The sequence below is a fragment of the Pongo abelii genome, chromosome 11, assembly GCF_028885655.2.
Source record: "Pongo abelii isolate AG06213 chromosome 11, NHGRI_mPonAbe1-v2.0_pri, whole genome shotgun sequence".
Classification (NCBI taxonomy): domain Eukaryota; kingdom Metazoa; phylum Chordata; class Mammalia; order Primates; family Hominidae; genus Pongo; species Pongo abelii.
Window position 1 is genome coordinate 130,682,298 of NC_071996.2, and position 23,372 is coordinate 130,705,669.

At 39.4% G+C, this 23,372-nt stretch overlaps 2 protein-coding genes across 4 annotated transcripts in view; one reads left to right on the top strand and one right to left on the bottom strand.

Annotated features, from left to right (window-relative positions):
- COL4A4 (collagen type IV alpha 4 chain) overlaps window positions 1-17,272 on the bottom strand; it is a 155,593-nt gene extending 138,321 nt beyond the window's left edge. The window contains exons 1-2 of one of the 2 annotated variants that reach the window (XM_054549909.2): window positions 16,791-16,980; window positions 211-382 (exon numbers count right to left, since the gene is read on the bottom strand). In XM_054549909.2, coding sequence (XP_054405884.1) covers window positions 211-281 — 71 coding nt within the window. In that variant the 5' untranslated portion in view covers window positions 282-382; window positions 16,791-16,980. Of the gene's footprint in view, window positions 1-210; window positions 383-16,790; window positions 16,981-17,142 lie in introns of those variants that run through there. The other variant, XM_063713074.1, reaches the window with a different exon arrangement.
- A 20-nt stretch (window positions 17,273-17,292) lies between these two features.
- Window positions 17,293-23,372, top strand: part of COL4A3 (collagen type IV alpha 3 chain) — a 148,055-nt gene continuing 141,975 nt past the window's right edge. The window contains exon 1 of one of the 2 annotated variants that reach the window (XM_024243122.3): window positions 17,293-17,561. In XM_024243122.3, the coding sequence (XP_024098890.2) occupies window positions 17,475-17,561 (87 nt within the window). In that variant the 5' untranslated portion in view covers window positions 17,293-17,474. The remainder of the gene's footprint in view (window positions 17,562-23,372) is intronic. The other variant, XM_063713075.1, reaches the window with a different exon arrangement.

Consider the following 23,372-nt stretch of genomic DNA (forward strand, 5'->3'; position numbering starts at 1 on the left):
TTTGGTGATTATGTGGGTGCATTTCAGGGAAAATTGAGAGGGTTGGTGTTCAATAATAAAAATGAGTCACGAAATGGCAGACATACCTTTAGCTTTCTGGAATGATTTGGCTTTTTGACATATTAAGCATTCAGATGATTTACATCCATAGAACAAACATTGAGTAGAAATTACGAAACAAAAGCAGGCAATCACACTGAGGAAACTCACCAGGGACCTGTGGCCAAGGACTTGGTCAATCCGAAGGAGTACCTCATTAGTACTATGTGCAGAGACCACATCACAGGCACGTCTTAGTACTTAAAAAATATTCTGCCAGTCTTCTCTTCCAGAAGGTTCTAGTTGACAAGTAAGGTTCTGTGCTCTGGGTCAAAGTCTGTTCCTGTTAGATATAAATATATCACTTAAAACACAGCATGCATTATAATGTTGAAAATAATTACTTTCTTTTTTATAGTTATGGAAATATTTTCTAAAGGGTAACTTCAACAATCTTTCCTTAGTGATGGTGAAACCAAATAAATATCAGTTTTTATCTTCAGAAATAAAAAATCTTCAAACCCTTTCTATAACATGAATATATTTTTGATAAATGGAAAAATTATGTGTATATATTATATTTTTAAAATATATATTTTTAAATATAAAATATATTTTTATATATTTATAAATAATTGCTTCATTTTGCTATGTGGAATTTTCTTCTGTTTAATTTTTTCCCTTGAACATCCAAGTTAAAATTCACTCAAATCCTTCTTTTACTTTATGAAACTAGAAAAGGAAACTTCTAGTATACAAATATAGAGTTTTGTATATTTGTACACATAGAGCAAATACATATAAAAGTATTTTTATGTAAAATGATACAACCTCTGTGAAAAATATTTTGGCAGTTCCTCAAAAAGTTAAACATAGAGTTACTATATGATCTAGCAATTCTACTCCTGGGCATATGCCCAAAATAATTGAAAACACATGTTCACACATAAACTTGCACATGACTATTCATGGAAGCATATTCATAACATCCAGAAGGTGAACACAACCCACATGTCCATCAGTGGGTGAATAAATAAGGAAAATATGGTATATCCATACAATGGAGTATTATTCAGCCATGAAAATGAATGAAGTGCTGATATGTGCTGCCGCATGAATGAATCTCGACAACATTGTGCCAAGTGAAAGAAGCCACATATTTTATGATTCTATGTATATAAAAAGTCCAGAGTAGGAAATCCATACAGATAGATAGGCAATTGATTGATAGTTGTCAAGGTTTGGGAGAGGAAAGAATTGGGAGGTAAAGAGTTTCTTTCTGGGATGATGTAATTGCAGTGGTTATGGCTGCACAACATTATGAATATACTAAAAACCTCTGAATAGTAAACTTTAAAAAAGTTAAAATGCCGAATTTTATTTTATCTTGTGAATTATATTTTTATTGAGATAAAATTTAATTTTATCAATATAAAATAGAAAAAATATTTTAAAACTTGACTCAAAGAAGTCTTTACTTTGATAAAAGATATATTTGGCTCAAATAATTGAAACATATCATTTAAAAAACTTTGGCTTCTTTAAAAGACCTGTCTCTATGAGAATTAGGTAGAGAGAAGGAAACCAGGAATGATCAATGTTACCAACTTTTTTTTTTTTTTTTTCTGAGACGGGGATTTTGCTCTTATTGTCCAGGCTGGAGTGCAATGCCGCGATCTCGGCTCACTGCTGCCTCTGCCTCCTGGGTTCAAACGATTCTCCTGCCTCAGCCTCCTGAGTAGCTGGTGTGCCACCACACCTGGCTAATTTTTATTTATTTATTTATTTTTTATTTTTAGTAGAGATGGGGTTAAGCCATATTGGCCGGGCTGGTCTTGAACTCCTGACCTCAGGTGATCAGCCCACCTCAGCCTCCCAAAGTGCTGAGATTACAGGCATGAGCCACCACACCTGGCCATTACCAACTATTTTTAAATTTCTAGGTAAAATCTGAGTAAATTAATTCAATGCTATATGTGTGGAAGACTTGTTTCCCAAGTAAGTGATAGAACAACATTCTATAATAAAGTTTCAAGCAGAAACCGAATCACTGTGAACACCCAGATCTTTTCCTACCCCTAAATCCATAATTTTAAATTTGTTTTAGTTATAAACTCAGGGGTGCCCAAGGGAGAGAATTCAGTCATAGGTTCCTGGTTTTCGTTTCTGGTTGGGCCAGTAAAGCCCCTTCCTCATCTCTCTTTCCTGCTTATCACTAGAGACAGAAACTAAAAATCATGGTTTCAGGCTGCTAAAAGCCTAAAACAAAACAAAATAGAACAACAACAAGATAAGGCAGGTTGGACAAGCTTGTCTAAAGCACATCTCAATAAAAACAAATTCTTGTTTTGGAAGGAAAACGCAAATTGTTTGAATACTTAAATTGCATTTGATATTTTTTAACAAATAGGAAACACAGTCAAAAATTAAAGAAAAATCAGAGGTATTTACATTTTAATCCCAAAATATATGATACAAATAAAATTCACATGTATTGTGATAAAGGTTGTACAGAGGAGAATTTTATTAAAATGGAGTGTTGTTGTGGTCACGTTCCAGAGAAAGAAGGCCTGATTATGGTCCTAACACCTAGGAGTTTCTCAGTACATTTTAATTGGATGGATGGATGGATGGATGGATGGATGGATGGATGGATGGACGGACAGACAACAGATGGATGGGCCAATTTGCAGAAACATAACTGGTCTCTCACTAGCCAAAACAATGAAAGGACACTGGGAGTAGCCAATGCATTCTCATCACATGTCCTTGGTTACCATATAATCTCTATGACAATAGCGATTTTGTCTTTTTTTATTCACAGATGTATCCCCAGTGCCATCATAGTGCCTGGAATGTATTAAGTTCTCAATATATATTGGTTTGGTAAATGAACATATAGAAGATACTTTGGGACCTTCTGAATATAAATCAAGTATGTTTAATAGGGGATATGAAAGGAGACTAACTTTGACTATAAGTGAGGGCGTGAAAGAAGGAAGAATGAGGGATAACTGGCCTTGGGAAAAGTGGAGAGAAACTGACCCTTTGATCACTTGTAGGATATCAAGTCACTTAATTCTTACCATGATTTAGTAAGGAAATTAATATTTTCATTGTGCAGGAAAAAAAGTGAATCAATTTAAGTGATTATGCAAAGTCACAAGGCTAGTAAGTGGCAGAACCAGTTTGTTGACTCCATATGTGTCCCTTCTCCCTGGTGACACTCCAGCTTAGCTACCTTTGGACTTCTCTGCTCTTCTACTAAGAATTCTCTTACTGTAAGAATTATCTTATAATAAAAATTTTTAAACTACGCACTTTCAAGCTGCTATGAAGAAGTACCTGAGACTGGGTAATTTATAAAGAAAAGAGGAGATTAATTGATTCACATTTCCGCATGGTTGGGGAGGCCTCAGGAAATTTACAATCATAGCAGAAGGCACCTCTTCACAGGGCAGCAGGAGACAGGAGTACTGAGCAAAGGGGTAAGCCCCTTATATAACCATCAAATCTCCTGAGAGCTCACTCAGCGTCATGAGAATGGCATAGGGGAAACCACCTCCATGATTCAATTATCTCCACCTGGTCCCACCCTTGACATGTGGAGATTCTTACAATTCAAGGTGAGATTTGGGTGGGGACACAGAGCCAAACCATATCAGCCCTCCTTTTTTTAACATCTTAAAACTTTCATCTTCTCTTTTAATAGCTACAAAGAATGTAATTTCTGGAGTATTATAAATGATGACCTTTAAAATAAAACTACTGCAGCATTATTTTAGATGCATCCAATAAATCATAATGTCACAGCAGTCTGATTTTTACCAGCATCAGCTTAAAATATATGCACACAAGCTCTTTAACAGGAATTTTACATTGCTATTTTTTAAATTCGTATTTCCATTCCATTCCCCCACATATATCCTAATGCAATGTATTTCCATACTTGAAAATAATATATTGATCACACTATTATATTTCTCTGCAACAAAATACTTATGATTATAAGTCTCTAATTCTTAAAATTTTTTCCAAAATTGGCTTTCATTATAATTATTAGTAGTATATAATTCATCAAAAACATAAATTTTAATCTTGATAAACAATTACCGAATATCGAAAGTAAAATTTTGTGGGAAATGTAGTTGTTAGTGAATGAATTGGGCCTTTTTATTTCTTATTAGCTTATTTAGCTCAAGATCAATGATACTTTCTACTGAAATGAGACAGGTTTAGCAACAATCCTATTCCATTTTAGTTTCCAAAACGGTAGGTACTAATAAAATTTATTCAATATAAACAAGAAGTTGTGAATGAAAAAAATGTGCTACACAAATGTCACTCAATTCTTTTAACTTCCTCTGAGTAGTAAACTGCCATGGTCTGAATGTTTGTGTCCTGCACCCCCAATTCGTGTGTTGCGACTTAACCTCCAATGTGTTGGTATTAAGAGATGAGGCATCTGGGACGCAATTAGGTCTTGAGGATTGAGCCCTCCAGAATGAGGTGAGTGCCCTTACAGAAGAGACTGAGAGAGCTTGTTTGCCCCTTCCTTCCACCATGTGAGGATGCAGCCAGAAGGCACCATCTGTAAAGCAGAAAGCAGCCCGCACCAGACACTGAATCTGCTGGTGCCTTGGCCTTGCACTTCCCAGCCTTCAGCACTGTGGGCAATAAACCTCTGTTGTTCATAAATCACCCAGTCTTAGGTATTTTGTTGTAGCAGCCTGAATAAACTAACATATATACCAAGAGCGAGATACTAATTTATCATCTAGAATTAATTTGAATGATTTCCAGGCTGACAAGTCCTCCCTCCATTATGATGAAAGCAAAAAGTTGGAAACACCCTGACCCAGGAGTTGTGGAGCTGGTAGGTTCCTGTTCTTGACAACAGCCAATGCACTGGCCCTCATTCAGCCCCCAGACAGTTCTTACACCCTGGGACAAAGCAGGGTGGTAATATTTGGGAAAAATTGGTGGTTGAGGGGTTGCCTTCCTTTTGAAAGGCAGGGCAATTGTGAAAGAGGAAGTGAAAACTTGGAAGAAACACCCATTTTTGGATAGAGCAATTCTACAAAAGGATATACATGACAATTGAGAATCTGGAAATGGAATCCTTTAGTGAATTTTCCAAGTTGCTTGCATAACTCCTGAGAATCGTTTTGTCTCCCAAGGGTCCATGTACTTCAGTTTGAAGATCTCTGTCTTGAATGAGCTGCTAAAGGTTAAAAACTGCCCTTTCCACTGTTTCACCAGAAGCAGGCCTTAAAACCAGCCACAGAAGAGTTGCAGAAACTTCTATGACTGTTCTCCTGCCTAAGATGCAACTGCTAGATCACAGCTGAGCAGAGCCTCCATCTTGCTGTTGGCCTGACACTGTAAACAGCAGTGTGCCTGGTGCTTTGCAGTTTGCAAAGTGCAGCCACATGTTGTCCACAACAATCTAAGAGGGTTTTCTTTGTTGCAACCACCTGTGTTAAGAGCACAAAATATTTTGTTTCAACAAAGCTTTTGACTGCACCAAACAAAAATACCCCATCACTCAGAAGAGCATTCCACTCATCTACCTTCTCACGAATGAATAGGTGTCATCATGTGGGAATAGATGAAGCAATGTGTTTCTGTTCGAGTCTATCACTATCACAAAAAACACATAACTTGTATTTAGTCTGTTCTCACACTGCTAATAAATACACACCTGAGACTGGGTAATTTGTAAAGGAAAGGAGTTAATTGGCTCACAGTTCCACATGGCTAGGGAGGCCTCACAATCATGATGGAAGGTGAATGAGGAGCAAAGTTATATCTTACATGGCGGCAGGCAAGAGAGAATGACAGCCAAGCGAAAGGGAAAATCCCTCATAAAATCACCAGATCTCATGAGACTTATTCACCACCACAAGAACAGTATGGGGCAAATCACCCCATTGATTCAATTATCTCCCACTGGGTCCATCTCAGAAGACTTGGGAATTATGGGAGCTACAATTCAAAATGAGGTTTGGGTGGAGACACAGCCAAAACATATCATAACAGCAACAAGCCAAAATGTTATAGCGCTAACATTGCAGACAACAGTTTTAGAAGATTCCCTCTACAGGAAACTTCTGCAGAGGTGCTGTGCCTTTTAAAGGGCATGCTGTATTTTGCTGTTATTCTCAAGAAGGGAGCATTCTCTACAGTTGTGTCAGAGCCCCACTTTCAGCTCAGCTATGTGGAGGCATGGCCAGGTTTTCTATCACCTGATTTTGTCTCCCCAGCCACACGGAAAGGCTCGAGATAAGCCACTGACCCAAAGCAGCCCAACTCAGAACTTGGCTGAGTGACAGAGAACTGACTCTGGGATGAGGATGGTACAGACAGAATGTGGATCACTCCTTTAGGAGAGTTGAAACTAGGAAACCGAGAGAGGAGAGAAAGAGAGAGATGAAGAAAGAAAAATGCATCAGGAGATACCCTGAGGTAGAATTGGACATTAGATGGCTGAGGCAGGCCAAAGTGAAGGGCAAAACTGAATATAGAGAAAACGGACACACTGAGTAAGCATAAAAACCTGTTTCAAAAGAGGAAAATGTGAAAAGAGAAGGACAGATGGTTTCATGAAAGGATAAATGATCAGCTTACTCCTGAGAGCTGCCCCATTCCCGACATAAAGTCTTATAGTCAATTTACTTGAGCAAACTGACCTCTGCAGCCCAGTTGGACAGAAGGCACGGCCCCACCCTTCACAGCTGGGTCCAAAGCTCCACCACCACAGGAAGCAGCTCACTTCCTCCTCCTCCTCCTCCTCTCTTCCAAGAGGGAAATGGAACATAAGCACCCTGGGCCTTTGACGTCCACCTTGCTCACCAATCCAAGTAAGATCCACAACCTCTTTCCCAGCGGCAGTAATTTCCAGCATGTACATTGAGCAAATACCATTTTGTTATCCTCCTCTAACTCCATGAGCCTTTTTTCTCCCCACTTCACTCCTTTATGAAAATTCCTGAACTCCAGTTCCCCTGGGACTTCTTATGAGTCTCTGCCCAATGCTTTCCAAATGACAGGTTTGGGAACAAGATCTGAGATCTTCCAAATCATTATCTCTACCACAGGGAATTTATTTTCTCAGCAACCCAATCTTGAAAACAAATACACCCTGCTGGGGTTCTCATCGAATGGGGGAGGAGAATGTCTAAGATTGGGGGACCAGATAAACAGAACACTGAGTATTGGATGCTTCCGGTCACAGAAAGGTAACAGAAGCATAAAAATGTTTTCTCCTCTTCCAAAGTAACATTAAATCTTTTATTTCTGTTTAATGATAATTTTTTATTGGTTCAGTAAAATAATTTACTACTAACTTAATGATTGCACATACTTTCTTTTTTGGCCTTTTGACACTGAGCCATCTGAATACTCTCTTTCCGGAATAATTTTTGTGACTGCTTGAACACCTGTTTCTATATACATTTCTCTTTCTAAAATAGAATTCTCGAATATTCAGCTTTTGTAGAGAAATAAGCAAAGGATCTCAGAGGTCATGAAAGTGTTCCCAGAAATAGAATGACATGTCCTATTCACCTCCATCCACCTGGACACTTCCTTTGGAGGGCTACATTTTTTTCTGTTCAGAATCAACCTAACCATTTCCCAACATACAAGCTGGTTACTTGGTTTTGCTCTTTCTAAAATCCCACCTTTTGGGGTTGACCCTACCTTCAGACTTTCAAAGAATTTAGGTTGGTTTGAGCTCTTTAGCAAAACAGTCACTCTCATCCCACATCCCAAGGTTTTCAAAGTGGGTCATGTGTCTGTGTGGTCCATGGACCACCGGAATGTGGATGGAGCTTCATATTTTCTGAGAAGCAGCAAGGGAAACTGGACAGTTACTCAACTAAATTCTTGAGAATGACTCGGAGTTCCAACTTGATCAGAATGTGCTGGACTATGGCCAAGCCTACCCCCACCTTTCCTTCCCTCCAGATTCAGCTGAACTGTTTGAGACTGCTGCAGAGTCTTCAGTTGACACTGGAGTTGAGTTTTCTAGTGCAATTGGACCAGATCTCAGTTCACCCACCATCTGGCAATATAGGCTTTTATTATCATTTTCCCCTTGAGGTCTCCTCCCAATATCAACAGAAAATTTGACAGCAACCATAATAATGTCACTTCTCGGAACCACACGAAGGTAATACATGTTCCAAAATTATACAACTGACTTTCCAAATCAGAGGAGCCCTTTGCCTCCAAGTTAAGAATGACATCTTGATTCAGAGTATTGTCAAGTCTCTTGCCAAAACCACTAATCCCCCACATTTGTTTTGCTTTATGATTTTCCCCCTAAGTAGGGCTGGAGACTCTATCTGAATTCTCTGGACCTTTCAAACCTCCCAGAATTGCCTTGGGGGTGAACTCCAGCGGTAATACTCAACAATTCCACTAGGCAGGGCCCACTCCCAAATACAATGTGAGGCTAGCATTTGCCTTCAATGACTTCTCACCTCTGCTGCCACTTCCCCTCCATGGAAACCGTCTGCCTCCCTCCATTGCTATCTGTGTGCTCATGGTTAGTGAATAAAAGTAGAGCTTTGAAGTTAATAAGATTTGTGTTCAGATCTTGATGACTCCCATCATATAAGTAATTAATTAATTATGCAACTAAAAATTACACTTCACCATGTAATCCTTAGCAAGTTTGTAGCCCCTGCGAACACTTGATTTCTCAGTGTGTAAATTAATACCTAACGGACTTAAATGAGTAGGACTTGGTGCCTACCGCAATGCCTGGCATGTAGGAGCAGCTTAATAAATGTTTCTTTCCTTCCTTTCTAATCTGCCATGGAGAAAAAAAAAAGAGCTCACAATATATTGGGAAAAAGCAATAAACATAAAAATCCGGCCAGGCGTGGTGACTCACACCTGCAATCCCAGCACTTTGGAGTGCCAAGGTGGATGGATCACTTGAGCCCAGGAGTTTGAGACCAGCTTGGGCAACATGGTAAAACCACATCTCTATCAAAAAAAAAAAAAAAATTAGCCAGCTGGGCTGCACGTGCCTGTAGTCTCAGCTATGTGGGAGGCTGAGGTGGGAGAATCACTTGAGCCCAGGAGGCAGAGGTTGCTGTGAGTGGAGATCACACCACTGCAGCCAACCTAGGTGACAGAGTGAAACCTGTCTTAAAAAAAAAAAAAAAAAAAGTGAAAACCAGGGCACACCAGGCAGACCCCAGGAAGCAGACAAGACTTGATTTAGGAAGGAAGGAAGATCTGGGGAAATGAGGGAAAAAAAAGGAATAAGCTATGACAGTACCTTATAAAGTATCTTTTAAACATCAGGAGAGAAAAATTACAAGGGATAAATTTTTCAGTTACTTAGAAGGAGATATACAGAAGAACAATTCTAGGTAGAATCACAGTCAGCATAAATTCACTCTGAGAATAAAAGACTGGAAAAAGATATACCACAAACAGTCAGCATAAGAAACCTATAATGGATATATTAACAGCACATAAAAAAGACTTCAGGATAGGCAGTGACCCTTGATAATGATTTAAAAATTAATATTGCAGAAAGCTATAAGTATTAATATATGTGCTTAACAGAACTTCAAATTAGATGAAGGAAAAACTGCAAAATTGAAGGAAAAAATAGACAAATCCTAAAATATAGTTAGGAACTAATAATCTTCTCTTGGTTATTAATAGAACAAAGTATAATACCAGTTAAGACACAGAAGATCTGAACAACACTATCAACCATCTTTACTTAATTTAATACATACTAGGACACTATACCAAGCCATCATAGTATATATTCTTTTCAAGCGGACATGGCATATCCACCAAGATAGATCATGTGCTGGATTATAAAACAAGTTTCAACACATTTCAAAAAACTGAAATCTTGCAGAGAATTACACTAGAATTCAATGGTAAGCCATCTGGGAAAGTCCCAAATATTTGGAAATTAAACAGCACACTTCCAAATAACCCATGAGTCAAGAAATCAGAAAATGTTTTGAGCTGAATGATAATAAAAACATAACATATCCAAATTTACAGGATGCAACTAACCCAGTGCAGAAAAGGATCTTCTAGGTATAAAAGTTCCTATTAGAAAAGAAAAAAAATAAAGAATCAATTACCTAAGCTTCTATCTTAGAAAACTAGGAAAAGAACAAATTAAACCTGAAGCAAAATGAAGAAAATAATAAATATTAAAGAGGAAATTAACAAAAGAGAAAGCATTCAAACAGTAGAGAAAAATCAATGAAACCCAACGTTGGTAGTTGGTTCTGCATACAATTGATAAATCTGAAAACTTGGGAATATTAAAAATGACATTATGACAGTATCAAATGACAAAGGGGATTAAAAAGATAATCTTCTTATAATTATATGTCAATAAATTTAACAATGTAGAGGAAATAAATAATTTTGTGAAAGACATCAATTATCAAAACTGACACAAGAAACAATAGAAAATTTAAATGGCCCTATAGCAATTAAATTTATAATTAATGAATTTTGTAAGTAAAAACCTTCCCCAAAGAAAACTTCAGGGCTAGTTGGCTTTACTAGTGAATTCTATCAAATATTTAATGAAGAAATAATACCAGTTTTTTTATATACTCTTTCTGAATATAAAAAAAAGAGAATGCTGGCCAACTTATTTGATGAGGCTAGCAAATTCAGATACCAAAACTGACAAAGACATTACAGGAAAACTACATCAATATATCTTGTGAATATAAACATGACTCTCCTTAACATAATATTAACGAATAAAATCCATATATATATAGATGCAAATGACCTAGAATAGCCTAAGCAATTTCTATGAAAAGCAACAAAGTTGAAGGACTTACACTAGTCTTGCTAAAAAACTACAGTCATAAGAATGATGGTGGATGAATAGACATGTAGATAAATGGAACAAAAAGACTCAAACATCATGATTGATTGATTTTTCACAAAGGTGCCATGGCAATTTAGTGGGGGAAAAAGGTCTTTTCAACAACTGGTGCCAAAACAACTGGATATTCACATGGAAAAAATATTTAATGAATCCTTATCTCATACCATACCCAGAAATTAACTTAAAAGAGATCACTGAGGTAAAAGTAACAATACTACACAAGAAGAAAACATAGGAGAAAGTTTCTTCAATTTTGGCCTAGGTATAGAGTTCTCAGGTAACAAGAAAAGCACAAATCACAAAAGAAAAAAATTATAAATTATATTCCATCAAAAAAAAACTTTTGCTTATTAAAAATAATAAGAAAATGAAAAGACAATTCTCAGAATGGGAGAAAATACTCACAATACTTGTATCTAACATTGATCTTGTATCCACAATATATAAATAACTCTTACGATTCAATAATAAGAAGATAAAAAGCCAAATTTTAAGTGGAAAAAAGATTTGAATAGGCACTTCACAAAAGAAGCTACATGAATGTTCAATAAGTACATTAAAAGATATTCAACATCGTTAGTTACTGGAGAAATGCAAACCACTCTGGGATACCTCTGTATAAACATTAGGATGGCTAAAATTAAAAAATTAACAGCAAAATAAATATATGGAGCAACTGGAACTCCTATGCATTATATTCTGCCTTGCATTGAGAAGGTAGAATAAAACCACTTTGGAAAACTATTTCTTTTATAATTAAATGTACATCTACCATATGACCCAACCATTTCATTCCTAGGTATTTACTTGAGAGAAATGAAAATGCATGCCCACAGAAAGACTTGTAGAAAAATATTCATAGTAGCTTGATTTGTAGTAGCCCCAAACTAGAAACAATCCAAATGCCCAAAAATAGGCAAATGGATTTTTTTTCAAAGTGTGATCTCCACACAATGGAATACTATTCAGCAATAGAAAATAACAAACTCCTAATCCACACAACACGGATGCATCTGAATATTGCTATGCAGAATCAGAGAAGCCAGATGTAAGACAGTATACACGGTGTAATTCCATCAACACAAAATTCTAGAAAACGCCAACTAAAATGAAGTCTACAGTGACAGAAAGCAGATCAGTAGTGGTCTGAGGATGGGGTGTGGAAAGAGGGATGGATAGCAAAGAGGCAGAAAGAAACTTCTGGGAGTGATAGAAAAATACTGTAGTTTGATGGGCAGTGGTGGTTTCACAGGGTGGATGCATCGGTAAAACTTTTTCAATTCCATGCTTTAAGTGGATGCAATTTATGGAACATAGATTATACCTCAAGAAATGTACTTTTTAAATTCCCTAATGATATGGTTTGACTTTGTGTCCCCACCTAAATCTCATCTTGAATTCTAATCCCATAATCCCAATGTGTCATGGCAGGGACCCAGTGGGAGGTAATTGAATCATGGGGGTGGTTTCCCACATGCTGTTCTCATGATACTGAGTGAGTTCTCATGAGATCTGATGGTTTTATAAGGGGCTTCCCCCTTCGCTCAGCACTCATTCTCTCTCCTGCTGCCCTGTGAAGAGGTGCCTTCCACCATGATTGTAAATTTCCTGAGGCCTCCCCAGCCATGCAGAATTGTGAGTCAATTAAGCCTCTTTTCTTTATAAATTACCCAGTTTCAGGTGATTCTTCATAGCCGTATGAGAACAGACTAATACACTTAACAAACAATCTCTGAGCCTTCCCTCAAAGGCTTTGTAATATAGAACAATAAATCACCATACATTATTTCTGTGCTATATAATAAAGTTCTGGACAAAGGTGTTCACAGGGACCATGCTCTTTAATCCTTGACCTAGATCTTAAAGTACAGGTAGTTGTAGAAGACAGACTAAGGAGGAGGTCCCTGTGAGCAGAGGCAATAGTAAATATGAAGGTGTGAGATGAGGAAGTCTGTATAGTGAACCAGAGAAATCATAAAAAGCTTGGGACGACACAAGAGATAAAACAAAAAAGTTGACTTGAGACCACACTATTCTATTCCAAGAAATGTGAAATCAGTTGTGAAGTTAAAGGGGAACTTCTGGAAGCTTTTAAACAAACAAGTGGCACGATGTGTGTGATGAGTATTACTGACATTTACCACCTGTTTCCCACTCTTTCCAGGCATGTGGTAGATTTCATTTCCCTGCCCCTTACAGAATAAAGCATCATCACATGATCCACTTAGCCAGTGAAATGTGAGTAGAAGTAGCCTGTGTCACATCTAGGAGGAAGGTTGAAGGGTAGTTTTAGTTTAGCACGTTCTCTTCCCCTTCTGAGGTGATTAGAGAAGATGTTGAGGGAATTTCCAGGAGGTTCCTGAGTGGCTACAATAAACTAGAGGACCCCCACCCCATTCCCAACTCCCCATGTCCTGTAATGAATATGTAGTAGAAATGATGAGAAAGCTTCCATAATGATAAGCCTCTGGATTGGGGGGATTGTTTGTAACTGCCTCTAAAGTCACCTGTCCTTGCTAGCATAATGTGCAATTTTAATTGGTAACTCTGATAATTACATAGAAGATTAGTTTCAGAGTAGAAAGCCTGCAGGACAGAAAACTAGCTAGATAGCTACCATAATCCACAGATGATAGTGCAAGGCAGGAGCCATGAACTTAGAGAAGCAGAGAAGGAGTCCAGAGATGCAATGGCAAGAAATGACATGAGTTGGTAATCACTCAGATTCTAAAAGCACCCAAGAGCCTAATTGTTTCAGAGGTGTGGAAAAGAGAAAGTTCTTGAAAGAAAAAGGATGGCTAAGAGGGGAGATGAAATAAAACAAGATTAATGAAGCAGCTATGGGCAGCATAAGAGTTGTATCTTGTATCTCATTAAAAGCAGAGGCACGTCCCTCTGCAATGAAAGCTAGAGGTAGATCATGAACTTAGGAAGAAACCAGACTAAGTGTGAATGCTGGGTGAATTTGACAAGTCATTCAACTTCATTTGTGCTTTCATTAATTCATTCAGGAAGCAGTAACAGCCTTATTCATTCATTCAATATTAGTAAAGAACACAAAAATGGCCCCTGCCCTAATGGGGCTTACATTGAAACGCAGTGAAGCAGACACAACTATTTAAACATTGTGTAGAAAACGGACATGATACTGTGATAACAAATTACATAGGACTTGTCAAAGACAATAACCATTCATTTTGTTTAAAACTCCTACATGGCATCAAAGTAAAAAAATAGAGACCTCTGTGTCCTTTGAATGTACAAAAAGAACCATCCTCCTTTCCTCTTGCTGTTTTACATTTAAAGAACCAACTGTGAAAAATCAACTCTCTTGACCCAAAGACAATTTTTTTAACAATCAAGCCTTCCAGTTAATTAACACCACCTGTTTATGTTTGACAGGTGAGCCTGTCAAACACTGTTCTAAAGGTGGCAGGTGGGGAATGGGTGGTTAAATGTGGCTTTTAGATAAGCAACTTCCCAGAGTTTTAAGTACCAGGTGCATACGAATCACCTGGAGATCTTGGGGAATGTGGGATCTGATTCAGTGGATCCACAGTGAGACCTGAGACTCTACATTTCCAACAAGCTCCCAGAGAGGCCAATGCTGCTGGTCCCAAGGGATGCCAAGGCAAGGTTTTAGAGGCCTTGGAAGTGTATTAACCTCAAAGGAGTTCATAGGCTATGCTTGCCTCCCGCTGTTTTAGTACTGAGCTCAGAAGAGCATCTCTACCACATGCCACCATTTCTCATCAGGGCCACCTATTTTCCTCTGTACAAAAAAAGAATCAAATTTCACTATGTGACTATTGTGTGAAGATCCTGCACAAAGGGTTTTTGCTAGCTTATTAGATTCCAACAACTCCCTGAGGTGGGTACGGTGAGTATGTCTATTTTATAGAGAGAAGACTCCAGCCCAGAGAGGTTAGGTCACACTAGTAAGTATGGAAAGGATTCAAAACTCCAGAGTCTACTCCAGAGGTCAAGCTCTCCAGCATTGCCTCTTTCTTGCTGTATTTACATCACAAGTTTCTTTCCGGCTCTGTATCTGCAACAGAAATGACTTGCAGTTGACTGCTACTTCCTGTTCCAAAATTGATAAAACCAAGTCTAGTCCTCCAGCAAAATGACTTGGTTTCAGGAAAAGGCAATTAAAATTCAAATTGAGGAATCTTCTGGAATTTGGCAAAGAGAAGAAGCATTTAACATTAGCATTGAGATTTTTTTGTTTGTACTCTTTAAAATGAAATACTGTCAGTTTGTGAAAGATAATCATGTGACTCTCAGAACTCTTGGACACTGTCACTTCATCAACAGAACACCTGCTGTTTCATTCCACAAGAGTGGCAGAAGTTTCCAGAAGAACCTTCCCTACCAATGGAAAGAAGCTACTGTATACCACACGGCAACATCTGCGATATGGTCATAAATTCCGCAGTGTTCCCAAGTTGTAATGAAGAGTTTAATATATGTGCTTTTTATTATTCTACTAAGAATATATCCTAATTCAACATGTGCGTGAAATTTTCACATATTCGTGAAAACAGGAGCTCTCATACTTGATTGTGCATGGGAATGTACAGGAAATTTTAAAACAGCCAGAGAGTCTGATAAAATTGGCTTGGAATGGTCTGGGTAGCAACATTGTTTGATCCTCCCAAAGATTCTAATGCACAACGATAGTTGAGAATCACTGGCATAAAAAACAGAAAGAAGACTGTAAGATTCATGCTATAGTCAAAATAAAAGGAACGGGAGGAGTGTCTTCATTCACTGTTAGGGTTTTGCCTACCTGCATGGCTACAAAGATCTAAGATACCGATAGATCCCAAATTTAACTGCAAGCAAGTGGTTCCCTACAATCGGTAACCAACTGCATGATCATACTTGGTGTCTGAAACCAACTGCAGCAAATATCAGCAACACTGTTCCAAAGCAAAGATTCTTAACCTGAGGATGGAATTCAGGTGATCTGTATAGGAAACTCATATAGGAAAATAAGTTGCATCTTTATTTTTAGTAACATGTCACAGAAGTTCAACATGTCCTTCCCTTATGAGCACAGGCAACAGAGCACAGTAGTATTGGCAGTTCTTGATAATTTGCACCCACTGGTATTTTCATGTCACATTTCAGTTTGGGCTATTATCCCAAAATACCATTTGCAGTCATCACTGCTTTGACATTACTGTTGCTTAATCGGCCTGCTGTTAAATCAAGCTATTTAACGCAATAATGATGATGCACCTGTATTAGTTACTATATCACGACTTGAGGACTTCCATAATTGCATTCCAATAAAACTGATTCTGATTTAATTGTATTTTATGCATTTCACAACATTCTTCTGAGAAAGAGTCTAATTGCTTTACCAGAGCCAGTGTGGTCTGTGGCACAGGAAACGGAGAGAGCCTGCTGGAGGACGGTGCCCTGGCACATTTGCATCGCAGGCCACCCCCAGGAAGAGCGCACCCTGACCAGAGCTGAGTCTTGTTTTGCCCTGCATTTCCGCAGATAAGATTTGACCTGAAAAGCAGTTCAACTCAGCGGAGAATAAGATGGGCTTTCTCTTTCCCCTCAGCTGCCTCTTTCTCTTGGCATTTTGGAGTGCCCCGACTGCCAGGCCGGTAACTCGAGCCTCCAAATTAATCAAAACACACAGCACCCAGTTAAAGCCCAGGCAGACAAACCCAGGAGCCAGACGCGCTCTCCTCTGGTGACCCCAGGGCCACAACTCCCTAGCCGGGCCCGCCACCACCCCTTGAATGCCATGCTCCCTCCACTGCCCCTCCCAGGCAGCTGCCGGGGCCCTGGGACAGCGGTTGCCCCACTATGAGCGCCTTACCTGTGGGGACGCCACCTTGCCCGCCCACGGGAGGCGCACCTCCAGCCCCAATCCACCCGCGCCCCGCTGCCTCTTCGCGGCGCTCTCGCAGCCAAGCCCGGCGGCAGCAAGTTGGAGGCGGGCTGGAGGCGGGGAACGCGGACCGCCGCGGGCGCGGGGAGCAAGCGAGGCCTCCCGAGTGCAGACTCCCGGCGCGCCTCCCGCTTAATCTGGGCAGGGCCGCTGGCCACTCCCTCCACCCTGCGCAGCCACCTCCCCACTGCACACCCCCAAACTCCCCACCTCCGACCCGCACCCCACTTCCCCGCCTGGGCCCCCGGACCTTGGGAGCATCACCTCCTTAACCCCTTACCCTGGATCCGCGCCCACCTGCCCCTCAGGCGCCCAGCCCTTTCTCGCCTCCTGGGCACGATGCCCGGGTAGAAGGGACACTGCCTGGTAAGTTGGGAGGGACGGGGGTATGAGGGCGGGACCTGAGCCACGTCTTTCCTCCCTTGGAGCCACAACCAAAAAGCCTGGGTGGGGAGGGACGAACAGTGCGACCGAGCCCTACAAAACCCGCCCCGGCCGAGTGGCGAGGCGAGCTTTCCAGCCGGGCTCCCAGAGCCGCGCTGCGCAGGAGACGCGGTGGCCTGAGAACCTGCGGGTCTCCGGACTCGCCCAGGCTCTGAGCGCGCGCCCACCATGAGCCCCCGGACGGCCCCCAGGCCGCAGGTGCTCCTACTGCCGCTCCTGCTGGTGCTCCTGGCGGCGGCGCCCGCAGCCAGCAAGGTGAGTGGGGGCTGCGCGACCCCCACCCCCGCACTTCCATCCCCCCTCCACGCGTCCGGGGGACACGCTGGCCCCACCCGCAGCGGCGCGGTAGTGGAGCGGCTGCCGCGCTAGTGGCGGGGCTGCAGGCTTCACGCAGGTCCCGGGACAGGCAGCGTGCGGAAGGGAGCAAGCGGGGATGCCCTGGAACAGGTGGAATGCGCGGGGCTGGGGAAAGAGGCGAGGAGGGGGCTTGTCCAGTGCCTAGGAGTCAGGGATGGCGGGGACAGGCCTCCAGAGGTCAGTAAATTAAAAAATAGACACATAGATAATCGCCAGGGATGATACGTGAGAACACCGGATGTGGAGATGCACGGCGTCACGCTGGTGAATCAAATCAAGCACCTTGGCCCAGCGCACAGAGGGCTGGCAGGAGACACCTGCAGGGAGTCCCAGCCGCTACTTCCTAGCTGGGACGTCACACTAAACCCTGACCTCTCTGGGGCTCAGTTTCTTCCTTGCAAAACTTGCCCTCCAGTTATCCTTTGCTATTGTTGGGAAAAGCAAGTGCTATCACTGAAAAATTAAGAACACCTTAGAAATCGAACTCAGGTTAGAATCAATTAAGCAATCTGACACTTTGATTTGATTTTTGACTTGGAATTTGAGTGAAACTGGATTTATTTAAATCCATCCCATATTTCTTATTCTTTGCCATTAAATAGAAATTGATTGTCCTCGAAACGATTGTGCCTTCTAGAGTTGACTCACTTGATCTTACCTTGTGAAAGTAAACTTTAACTTTTCAGATACTTGTTATTTTTACACTTTAAAAAGTTGTTTTGGGTGATAACGTGGCATAGGAAATTTCATTTCCAAGGATGAGCAGATGTTTTTACAAATGTTATCATTGAGATTATGATTGGAAATTAACGGTCACAGAAATATTTATATATGTTACATGAAAAGAATTTTAGAATCTATGGTCACATACAATCCAAGTTTTTCCTACTTGAATTAAATGAAGACATTGCAGACATTATAGGTGAAACTAAAGCCCTCTCTGACACCCCCATACCTCTCCCCATTTCCCTGTCTTCCAAGAGGTATCCACTTTTACCACTTTCATGTTTGATGTTGTTTTCCAAACATTGTCCATGAATTTACACACACACATATGAACCCACAAACATATATGTATGTTTTTGTTGGCTTTTTAATGTAATGATACTGTGCTGTATTCCTTTGCAGCCTGTAGACCAGTCCATGGCAGTATTTAAGATCTTCCTGTTTTTCTTTTTGCTTTGTTGCACAGTATTTCACAATATGCCAAAGTTAATTGAACCATTTCCCTATCAGTTTACATTTAGGTTATTCACTGTTTCACATTCTAAAGTACATTTGTAATCCGTGTAATCTGTTTGTGTAGCTGGTTCTAACAAAAATGCACTTTGCATACATTAGGAATTCCCAGCCCAGGTATTTAAATGCTACCAGGCATGATAGATAAAACTCATGCAAGTCAGTAGGGATCCTCTACCAGCTTTAACTGGGACAAATAAATCCAAAAAAGCAAAATCCTAAAGGAAATGTATTTTGTGGGGAAGCCTGGAGAAGAGATCCAGAGCAGGGTTTGCACATGTTTCTGAATTTAGAAGAACAGGAGTGAGATTGGGAAGGGGTGGAAGAATTGTACTTGTGTAAGGATCAGCCTGAAAAAGTAATGCTTGGGGACCATGCAAACTCTAGTTATACCATTTTCAATTCTGTTGTTACATTCCTTTATTATTTTTACATGTAAACTTTTCTGTTTTGAGTTTGGCCAGATCTTGGTGACTTCTTGCTGAAATTAATCCATTTGTATTGTTTTTCTCATCACTTGAAGTAAGTCTTTCATTAAAAAGTTTTCAGGATTATCATTTCCAGTGTACCTGCTGGGTTAGAGAGAAAATATGCCAGTAAAATTATGAAATGTGCCTTCATCTTGTAGAAAAAGGAATCACAACGTTCACTGATAATTGGGCAATGTGAACCAACATGGCTCCCTTCACAGAGAAACTCTGCTGTTGGGCAAGGCTGTTGACCACTCTGAGCCTCAGTTTTCTCATCTGCAAAATGAGAGAGTTGAGACCCCAATGAGACCAGCAGGTGAAGTAAGGAGTAAGGCAATGGGGTAAGAGACAATCTGCAGAGCCTAGTTGTTAGCATGCTGGAATTCAAGCCCAATTGTGCCAGCTTCACTTCAAGAGAGAAGTTGGGAATCCAGTTTTTATTAGAAACTTCTCAAATTCTAAATATTAGCAACTAAGCCAAAACTTTACAAAAACATAGTGTGGGCCAAACAACGTACAAGTGAGAGCTAAATGTAACTTTGGAGCCATTATATTTTATTATTTTTGTTCTACTCTAGTTAAGGATGTGTTTCGCTCTAAATTTCTTCAGTTTTACTTTCACATTTCTCAAAACAGGGAAACAGCAGTGGTGTTGACTCTACATGCTGTTTGTTTAGATAGGGTGGAACTGTCCACCCACACAATTTGAACTGATGTGCCCAGAATGAAATACCTCTGCTACTTTGCACAGGCATCCAGTTCCAGGCTGGCTGCCCAGTGCATCCCCAGGTTTTATAGCTGTCAGGGCCCAGCTCACCCACTTGAAACAGGGAGGCACCTTGTTGTTGTCTCAGGCAATAGAGCTGGGAGTGGAGGTATAGAAAGCCCCGTCTTTGATTTCTGGATAAGGTGATGTTCACACATCAAGATATCATGGTTTATCCTTCTTCTTGCCTTAGCATTCCAGACAGGGCAGCAATATGAGAAGCAAATATCAAAAGTTGAAAAACACCTACATTTGGGGAGGATGCTTTCTCACAGGACTTCATTTTCAAATTTAAGCACTTTCAGTTAAATTAGAAAACAAAAAGTAATGCAACAGACACCAACTTATCTATCCCTGAGATTAAGCAAGTATTAATATACTTTGAATTGTTTGTTCTCAGATTTCTACCTTTAGGAAAAAAAAATCTGAATACAGAAAGTCATACAAACATTCTTTACACCCTCTTTTATCCCAAAAAGTTTATGTATGTAATTTCCCTGCACAGTTTTGTAGTGTGTGTGTGTGTGTTCTCCATAAAAAGTAAGCATTACTGTTTTGTGGTCTTTCAAATGTAATAAATAGTTTCACATTATACGTATCTATTGGAGCTTGCTTTTATCACTCCATATTATGTTTTTGGATTTTATCCATGTTGGTACAAATAGATATGATGTATTTGTAGTAATAGCTGCCGCATAGTATCTAGTTATATAAAGTAGGTTCATTTTTCCATCTCCCTAAACAAAGTAAGCTTGTCTTTATATTTTCATTTTATAAAGTTGCAATGCATATTTTGGTATATGCACCATTGTGACAACTAGAATTTAATTCCTAAGTGGTTCATAGAGAAAACAAATTTAAATATATTAGGAATTGACAAGTTCATCTGCAAAAGGGTTGTACCAATAACGTACCAGAGTGCCTGTTTCCCTATGTCTTTGGCAAAGCTTGGTGTGCTTAGATGTTGATGGTGTGAAATGAGATCTTGTTTTGACTAGTGAGTTTGTAAACTTTTTTCTTTTTTAATTGGCCATTTATATTTCCCTCAGTGTGAACTGCATAGTACAGCTTTCTGCCTGTTTCTCTATTGTGAACTTTGCCTTTTTCTTGCTAATTAATTAGAAGTTATTTATATATTTGGATACAAAACTTTTGTCATCAAAGTGTATAGCAAATATTTTATTCCAGTCTTTGGTTTATCTTTGAGTTATTGGTGCCTTAATGTATAATACTGTTTTCACTATAATCTCAAACTGATTTTGTTTTGACATTTTGTCTTTTTTACCCTGTCAAAAATTTTTTTTCCTTTCCTGGGACTGTAGGAATGTTCTCCTACATTTTAAAAAAAGTTTCATAGTTTAACTCTTTTACAGTTAGATCTCTTAATCCTGGAATTATTTTCTACTTATGAGATCTACTTTATCTTTTTCCATGTAGATGACAAATCGTCCCAACATTTTAAATCAAATAGTATATTCTTTCCTTCAATGTTTTGCAGTGTTATAGCTGCAAACATGTATACCATTCATATGTGGGTCTATTTGTAAACTCTCTATTCCATTGGTACAATTTTTTTTTGTCCCTCCACCAATACCACACTGTTTTGATCACTATGTTTATATTAAATCTATGTCTGGTAGGACAAGTAAAAGATAGAACAGTTATCCCTGTTATTATATTCTTTAAATTTATGACAGGTATTCTTTCCTCTTTGCTCTTCTGGCTGAATTTTAGCATCTGCATGTCAAAGGTCCATCAAAGATTCCTGTGGGATGTTAATTGGTATTGCACTGAACATATAGGTAGGTTAACTGCTTGTTGTTGAAGTATAAACACATGGATGGTACACAGAAATGCTACTGATTTTTAATTTTTGATGTTGGGTCAAGCAATATTGTTGAATTTTCTTATTATTTCTAACAGTTTGTAGATACCCTTAGATTTTTTTATGTAACTAGTCACATTGTCTGTGAATAGTTTTTCTTCCTTTCTAATCTTTATGCCTTTTTTCCCTTGTATTACTGTGCTGACCAGCTGTATTAGTCTGTTTTCATGCTACTGGTAATGACATACCCAAGACTCGATAATTTATGAAGAAAAAGAGGTTTAATGGACTCACAGTTCCACGTGGCTGGGGAGGCCTCACAATCATGGCAAAAGAGCAAGGGACATCTTACATGGTGGCAGGCAAGAGGGAAAGAGCCAAGTGAAAGGGGAAAACCCTTATAAAACATCAGATCTCATGAGCCTTATTCACTACCACAAGAAACCACCCCCATGACTCAACTGTCTCCCACCGAGTCCCTCCCACAACACATGGGAATTATGGGAGCTACAATTCAAGATGAGATTTGGGTGGGGACACAGCCAAACCATATCACCAGCACTTCAGGGCAATGCTAAATAAAAGCAGTAATAGTATATATTTTTGTTTCATTACTGAAGTTAAAGGAAATATTTTTAACATTTTATTATGATTTTTTCTGTAGCGTTTTAATAATTCTCCTCATCAGTTTAGGCAGTTTCACTCCCTAATATTATTGTCATTGTTCTACTTAATGACTGGATGTTAATGTTATCATTTATTTCATCTTTATCTATTTTAAGAAAATTATATATTCTTTAGTCACGGTAGCAAATTAATTTATTTTTAAAATATTTAACCATCCTTTTATTGCTGTGGGATAAAGTCTAGTCAAAATGGCTTTTCTTAAAACATATACTATTATTAAATGTGGCACAAATATGGAAAAGTGAATTAACAAATGTAGCATTTAATGGCTTATTAGCTGAATACCCACATAAAGACCATTCGTGTCAAGGAACAGCACACTGCTAGCACCCAGAAGTCACCCTTGCATCTGTCTCAGCCACAATCCCCTTTCTTTTCCCTGAAAGAAACTAGAATCTGACTTCTAATAATCATTTCCTTGCTTTTTAAAATGACTTTATCATCTAAATACTTATTCCAAGTGCTGTATTTTGGTTCTGCCTGTTCTGAACTTTATGTACATAGATTCACACAGTTTGAGATAGCGTATGTAAATTCCTAGTGCCATGCTCAGGGTATAAATGTAGCTAACACAGGAGTGGGCGCCTGTGAGAGTCCACCTAAGACGTATACACTATGGCCATATGTTTGCTGACACCTCTAAACAGGAAAGTTGAGATCTTAAATAACTGATGTGTATGATGGAACGAAATCCACATGTGCGTTGTTTTCTGGAATGAAGC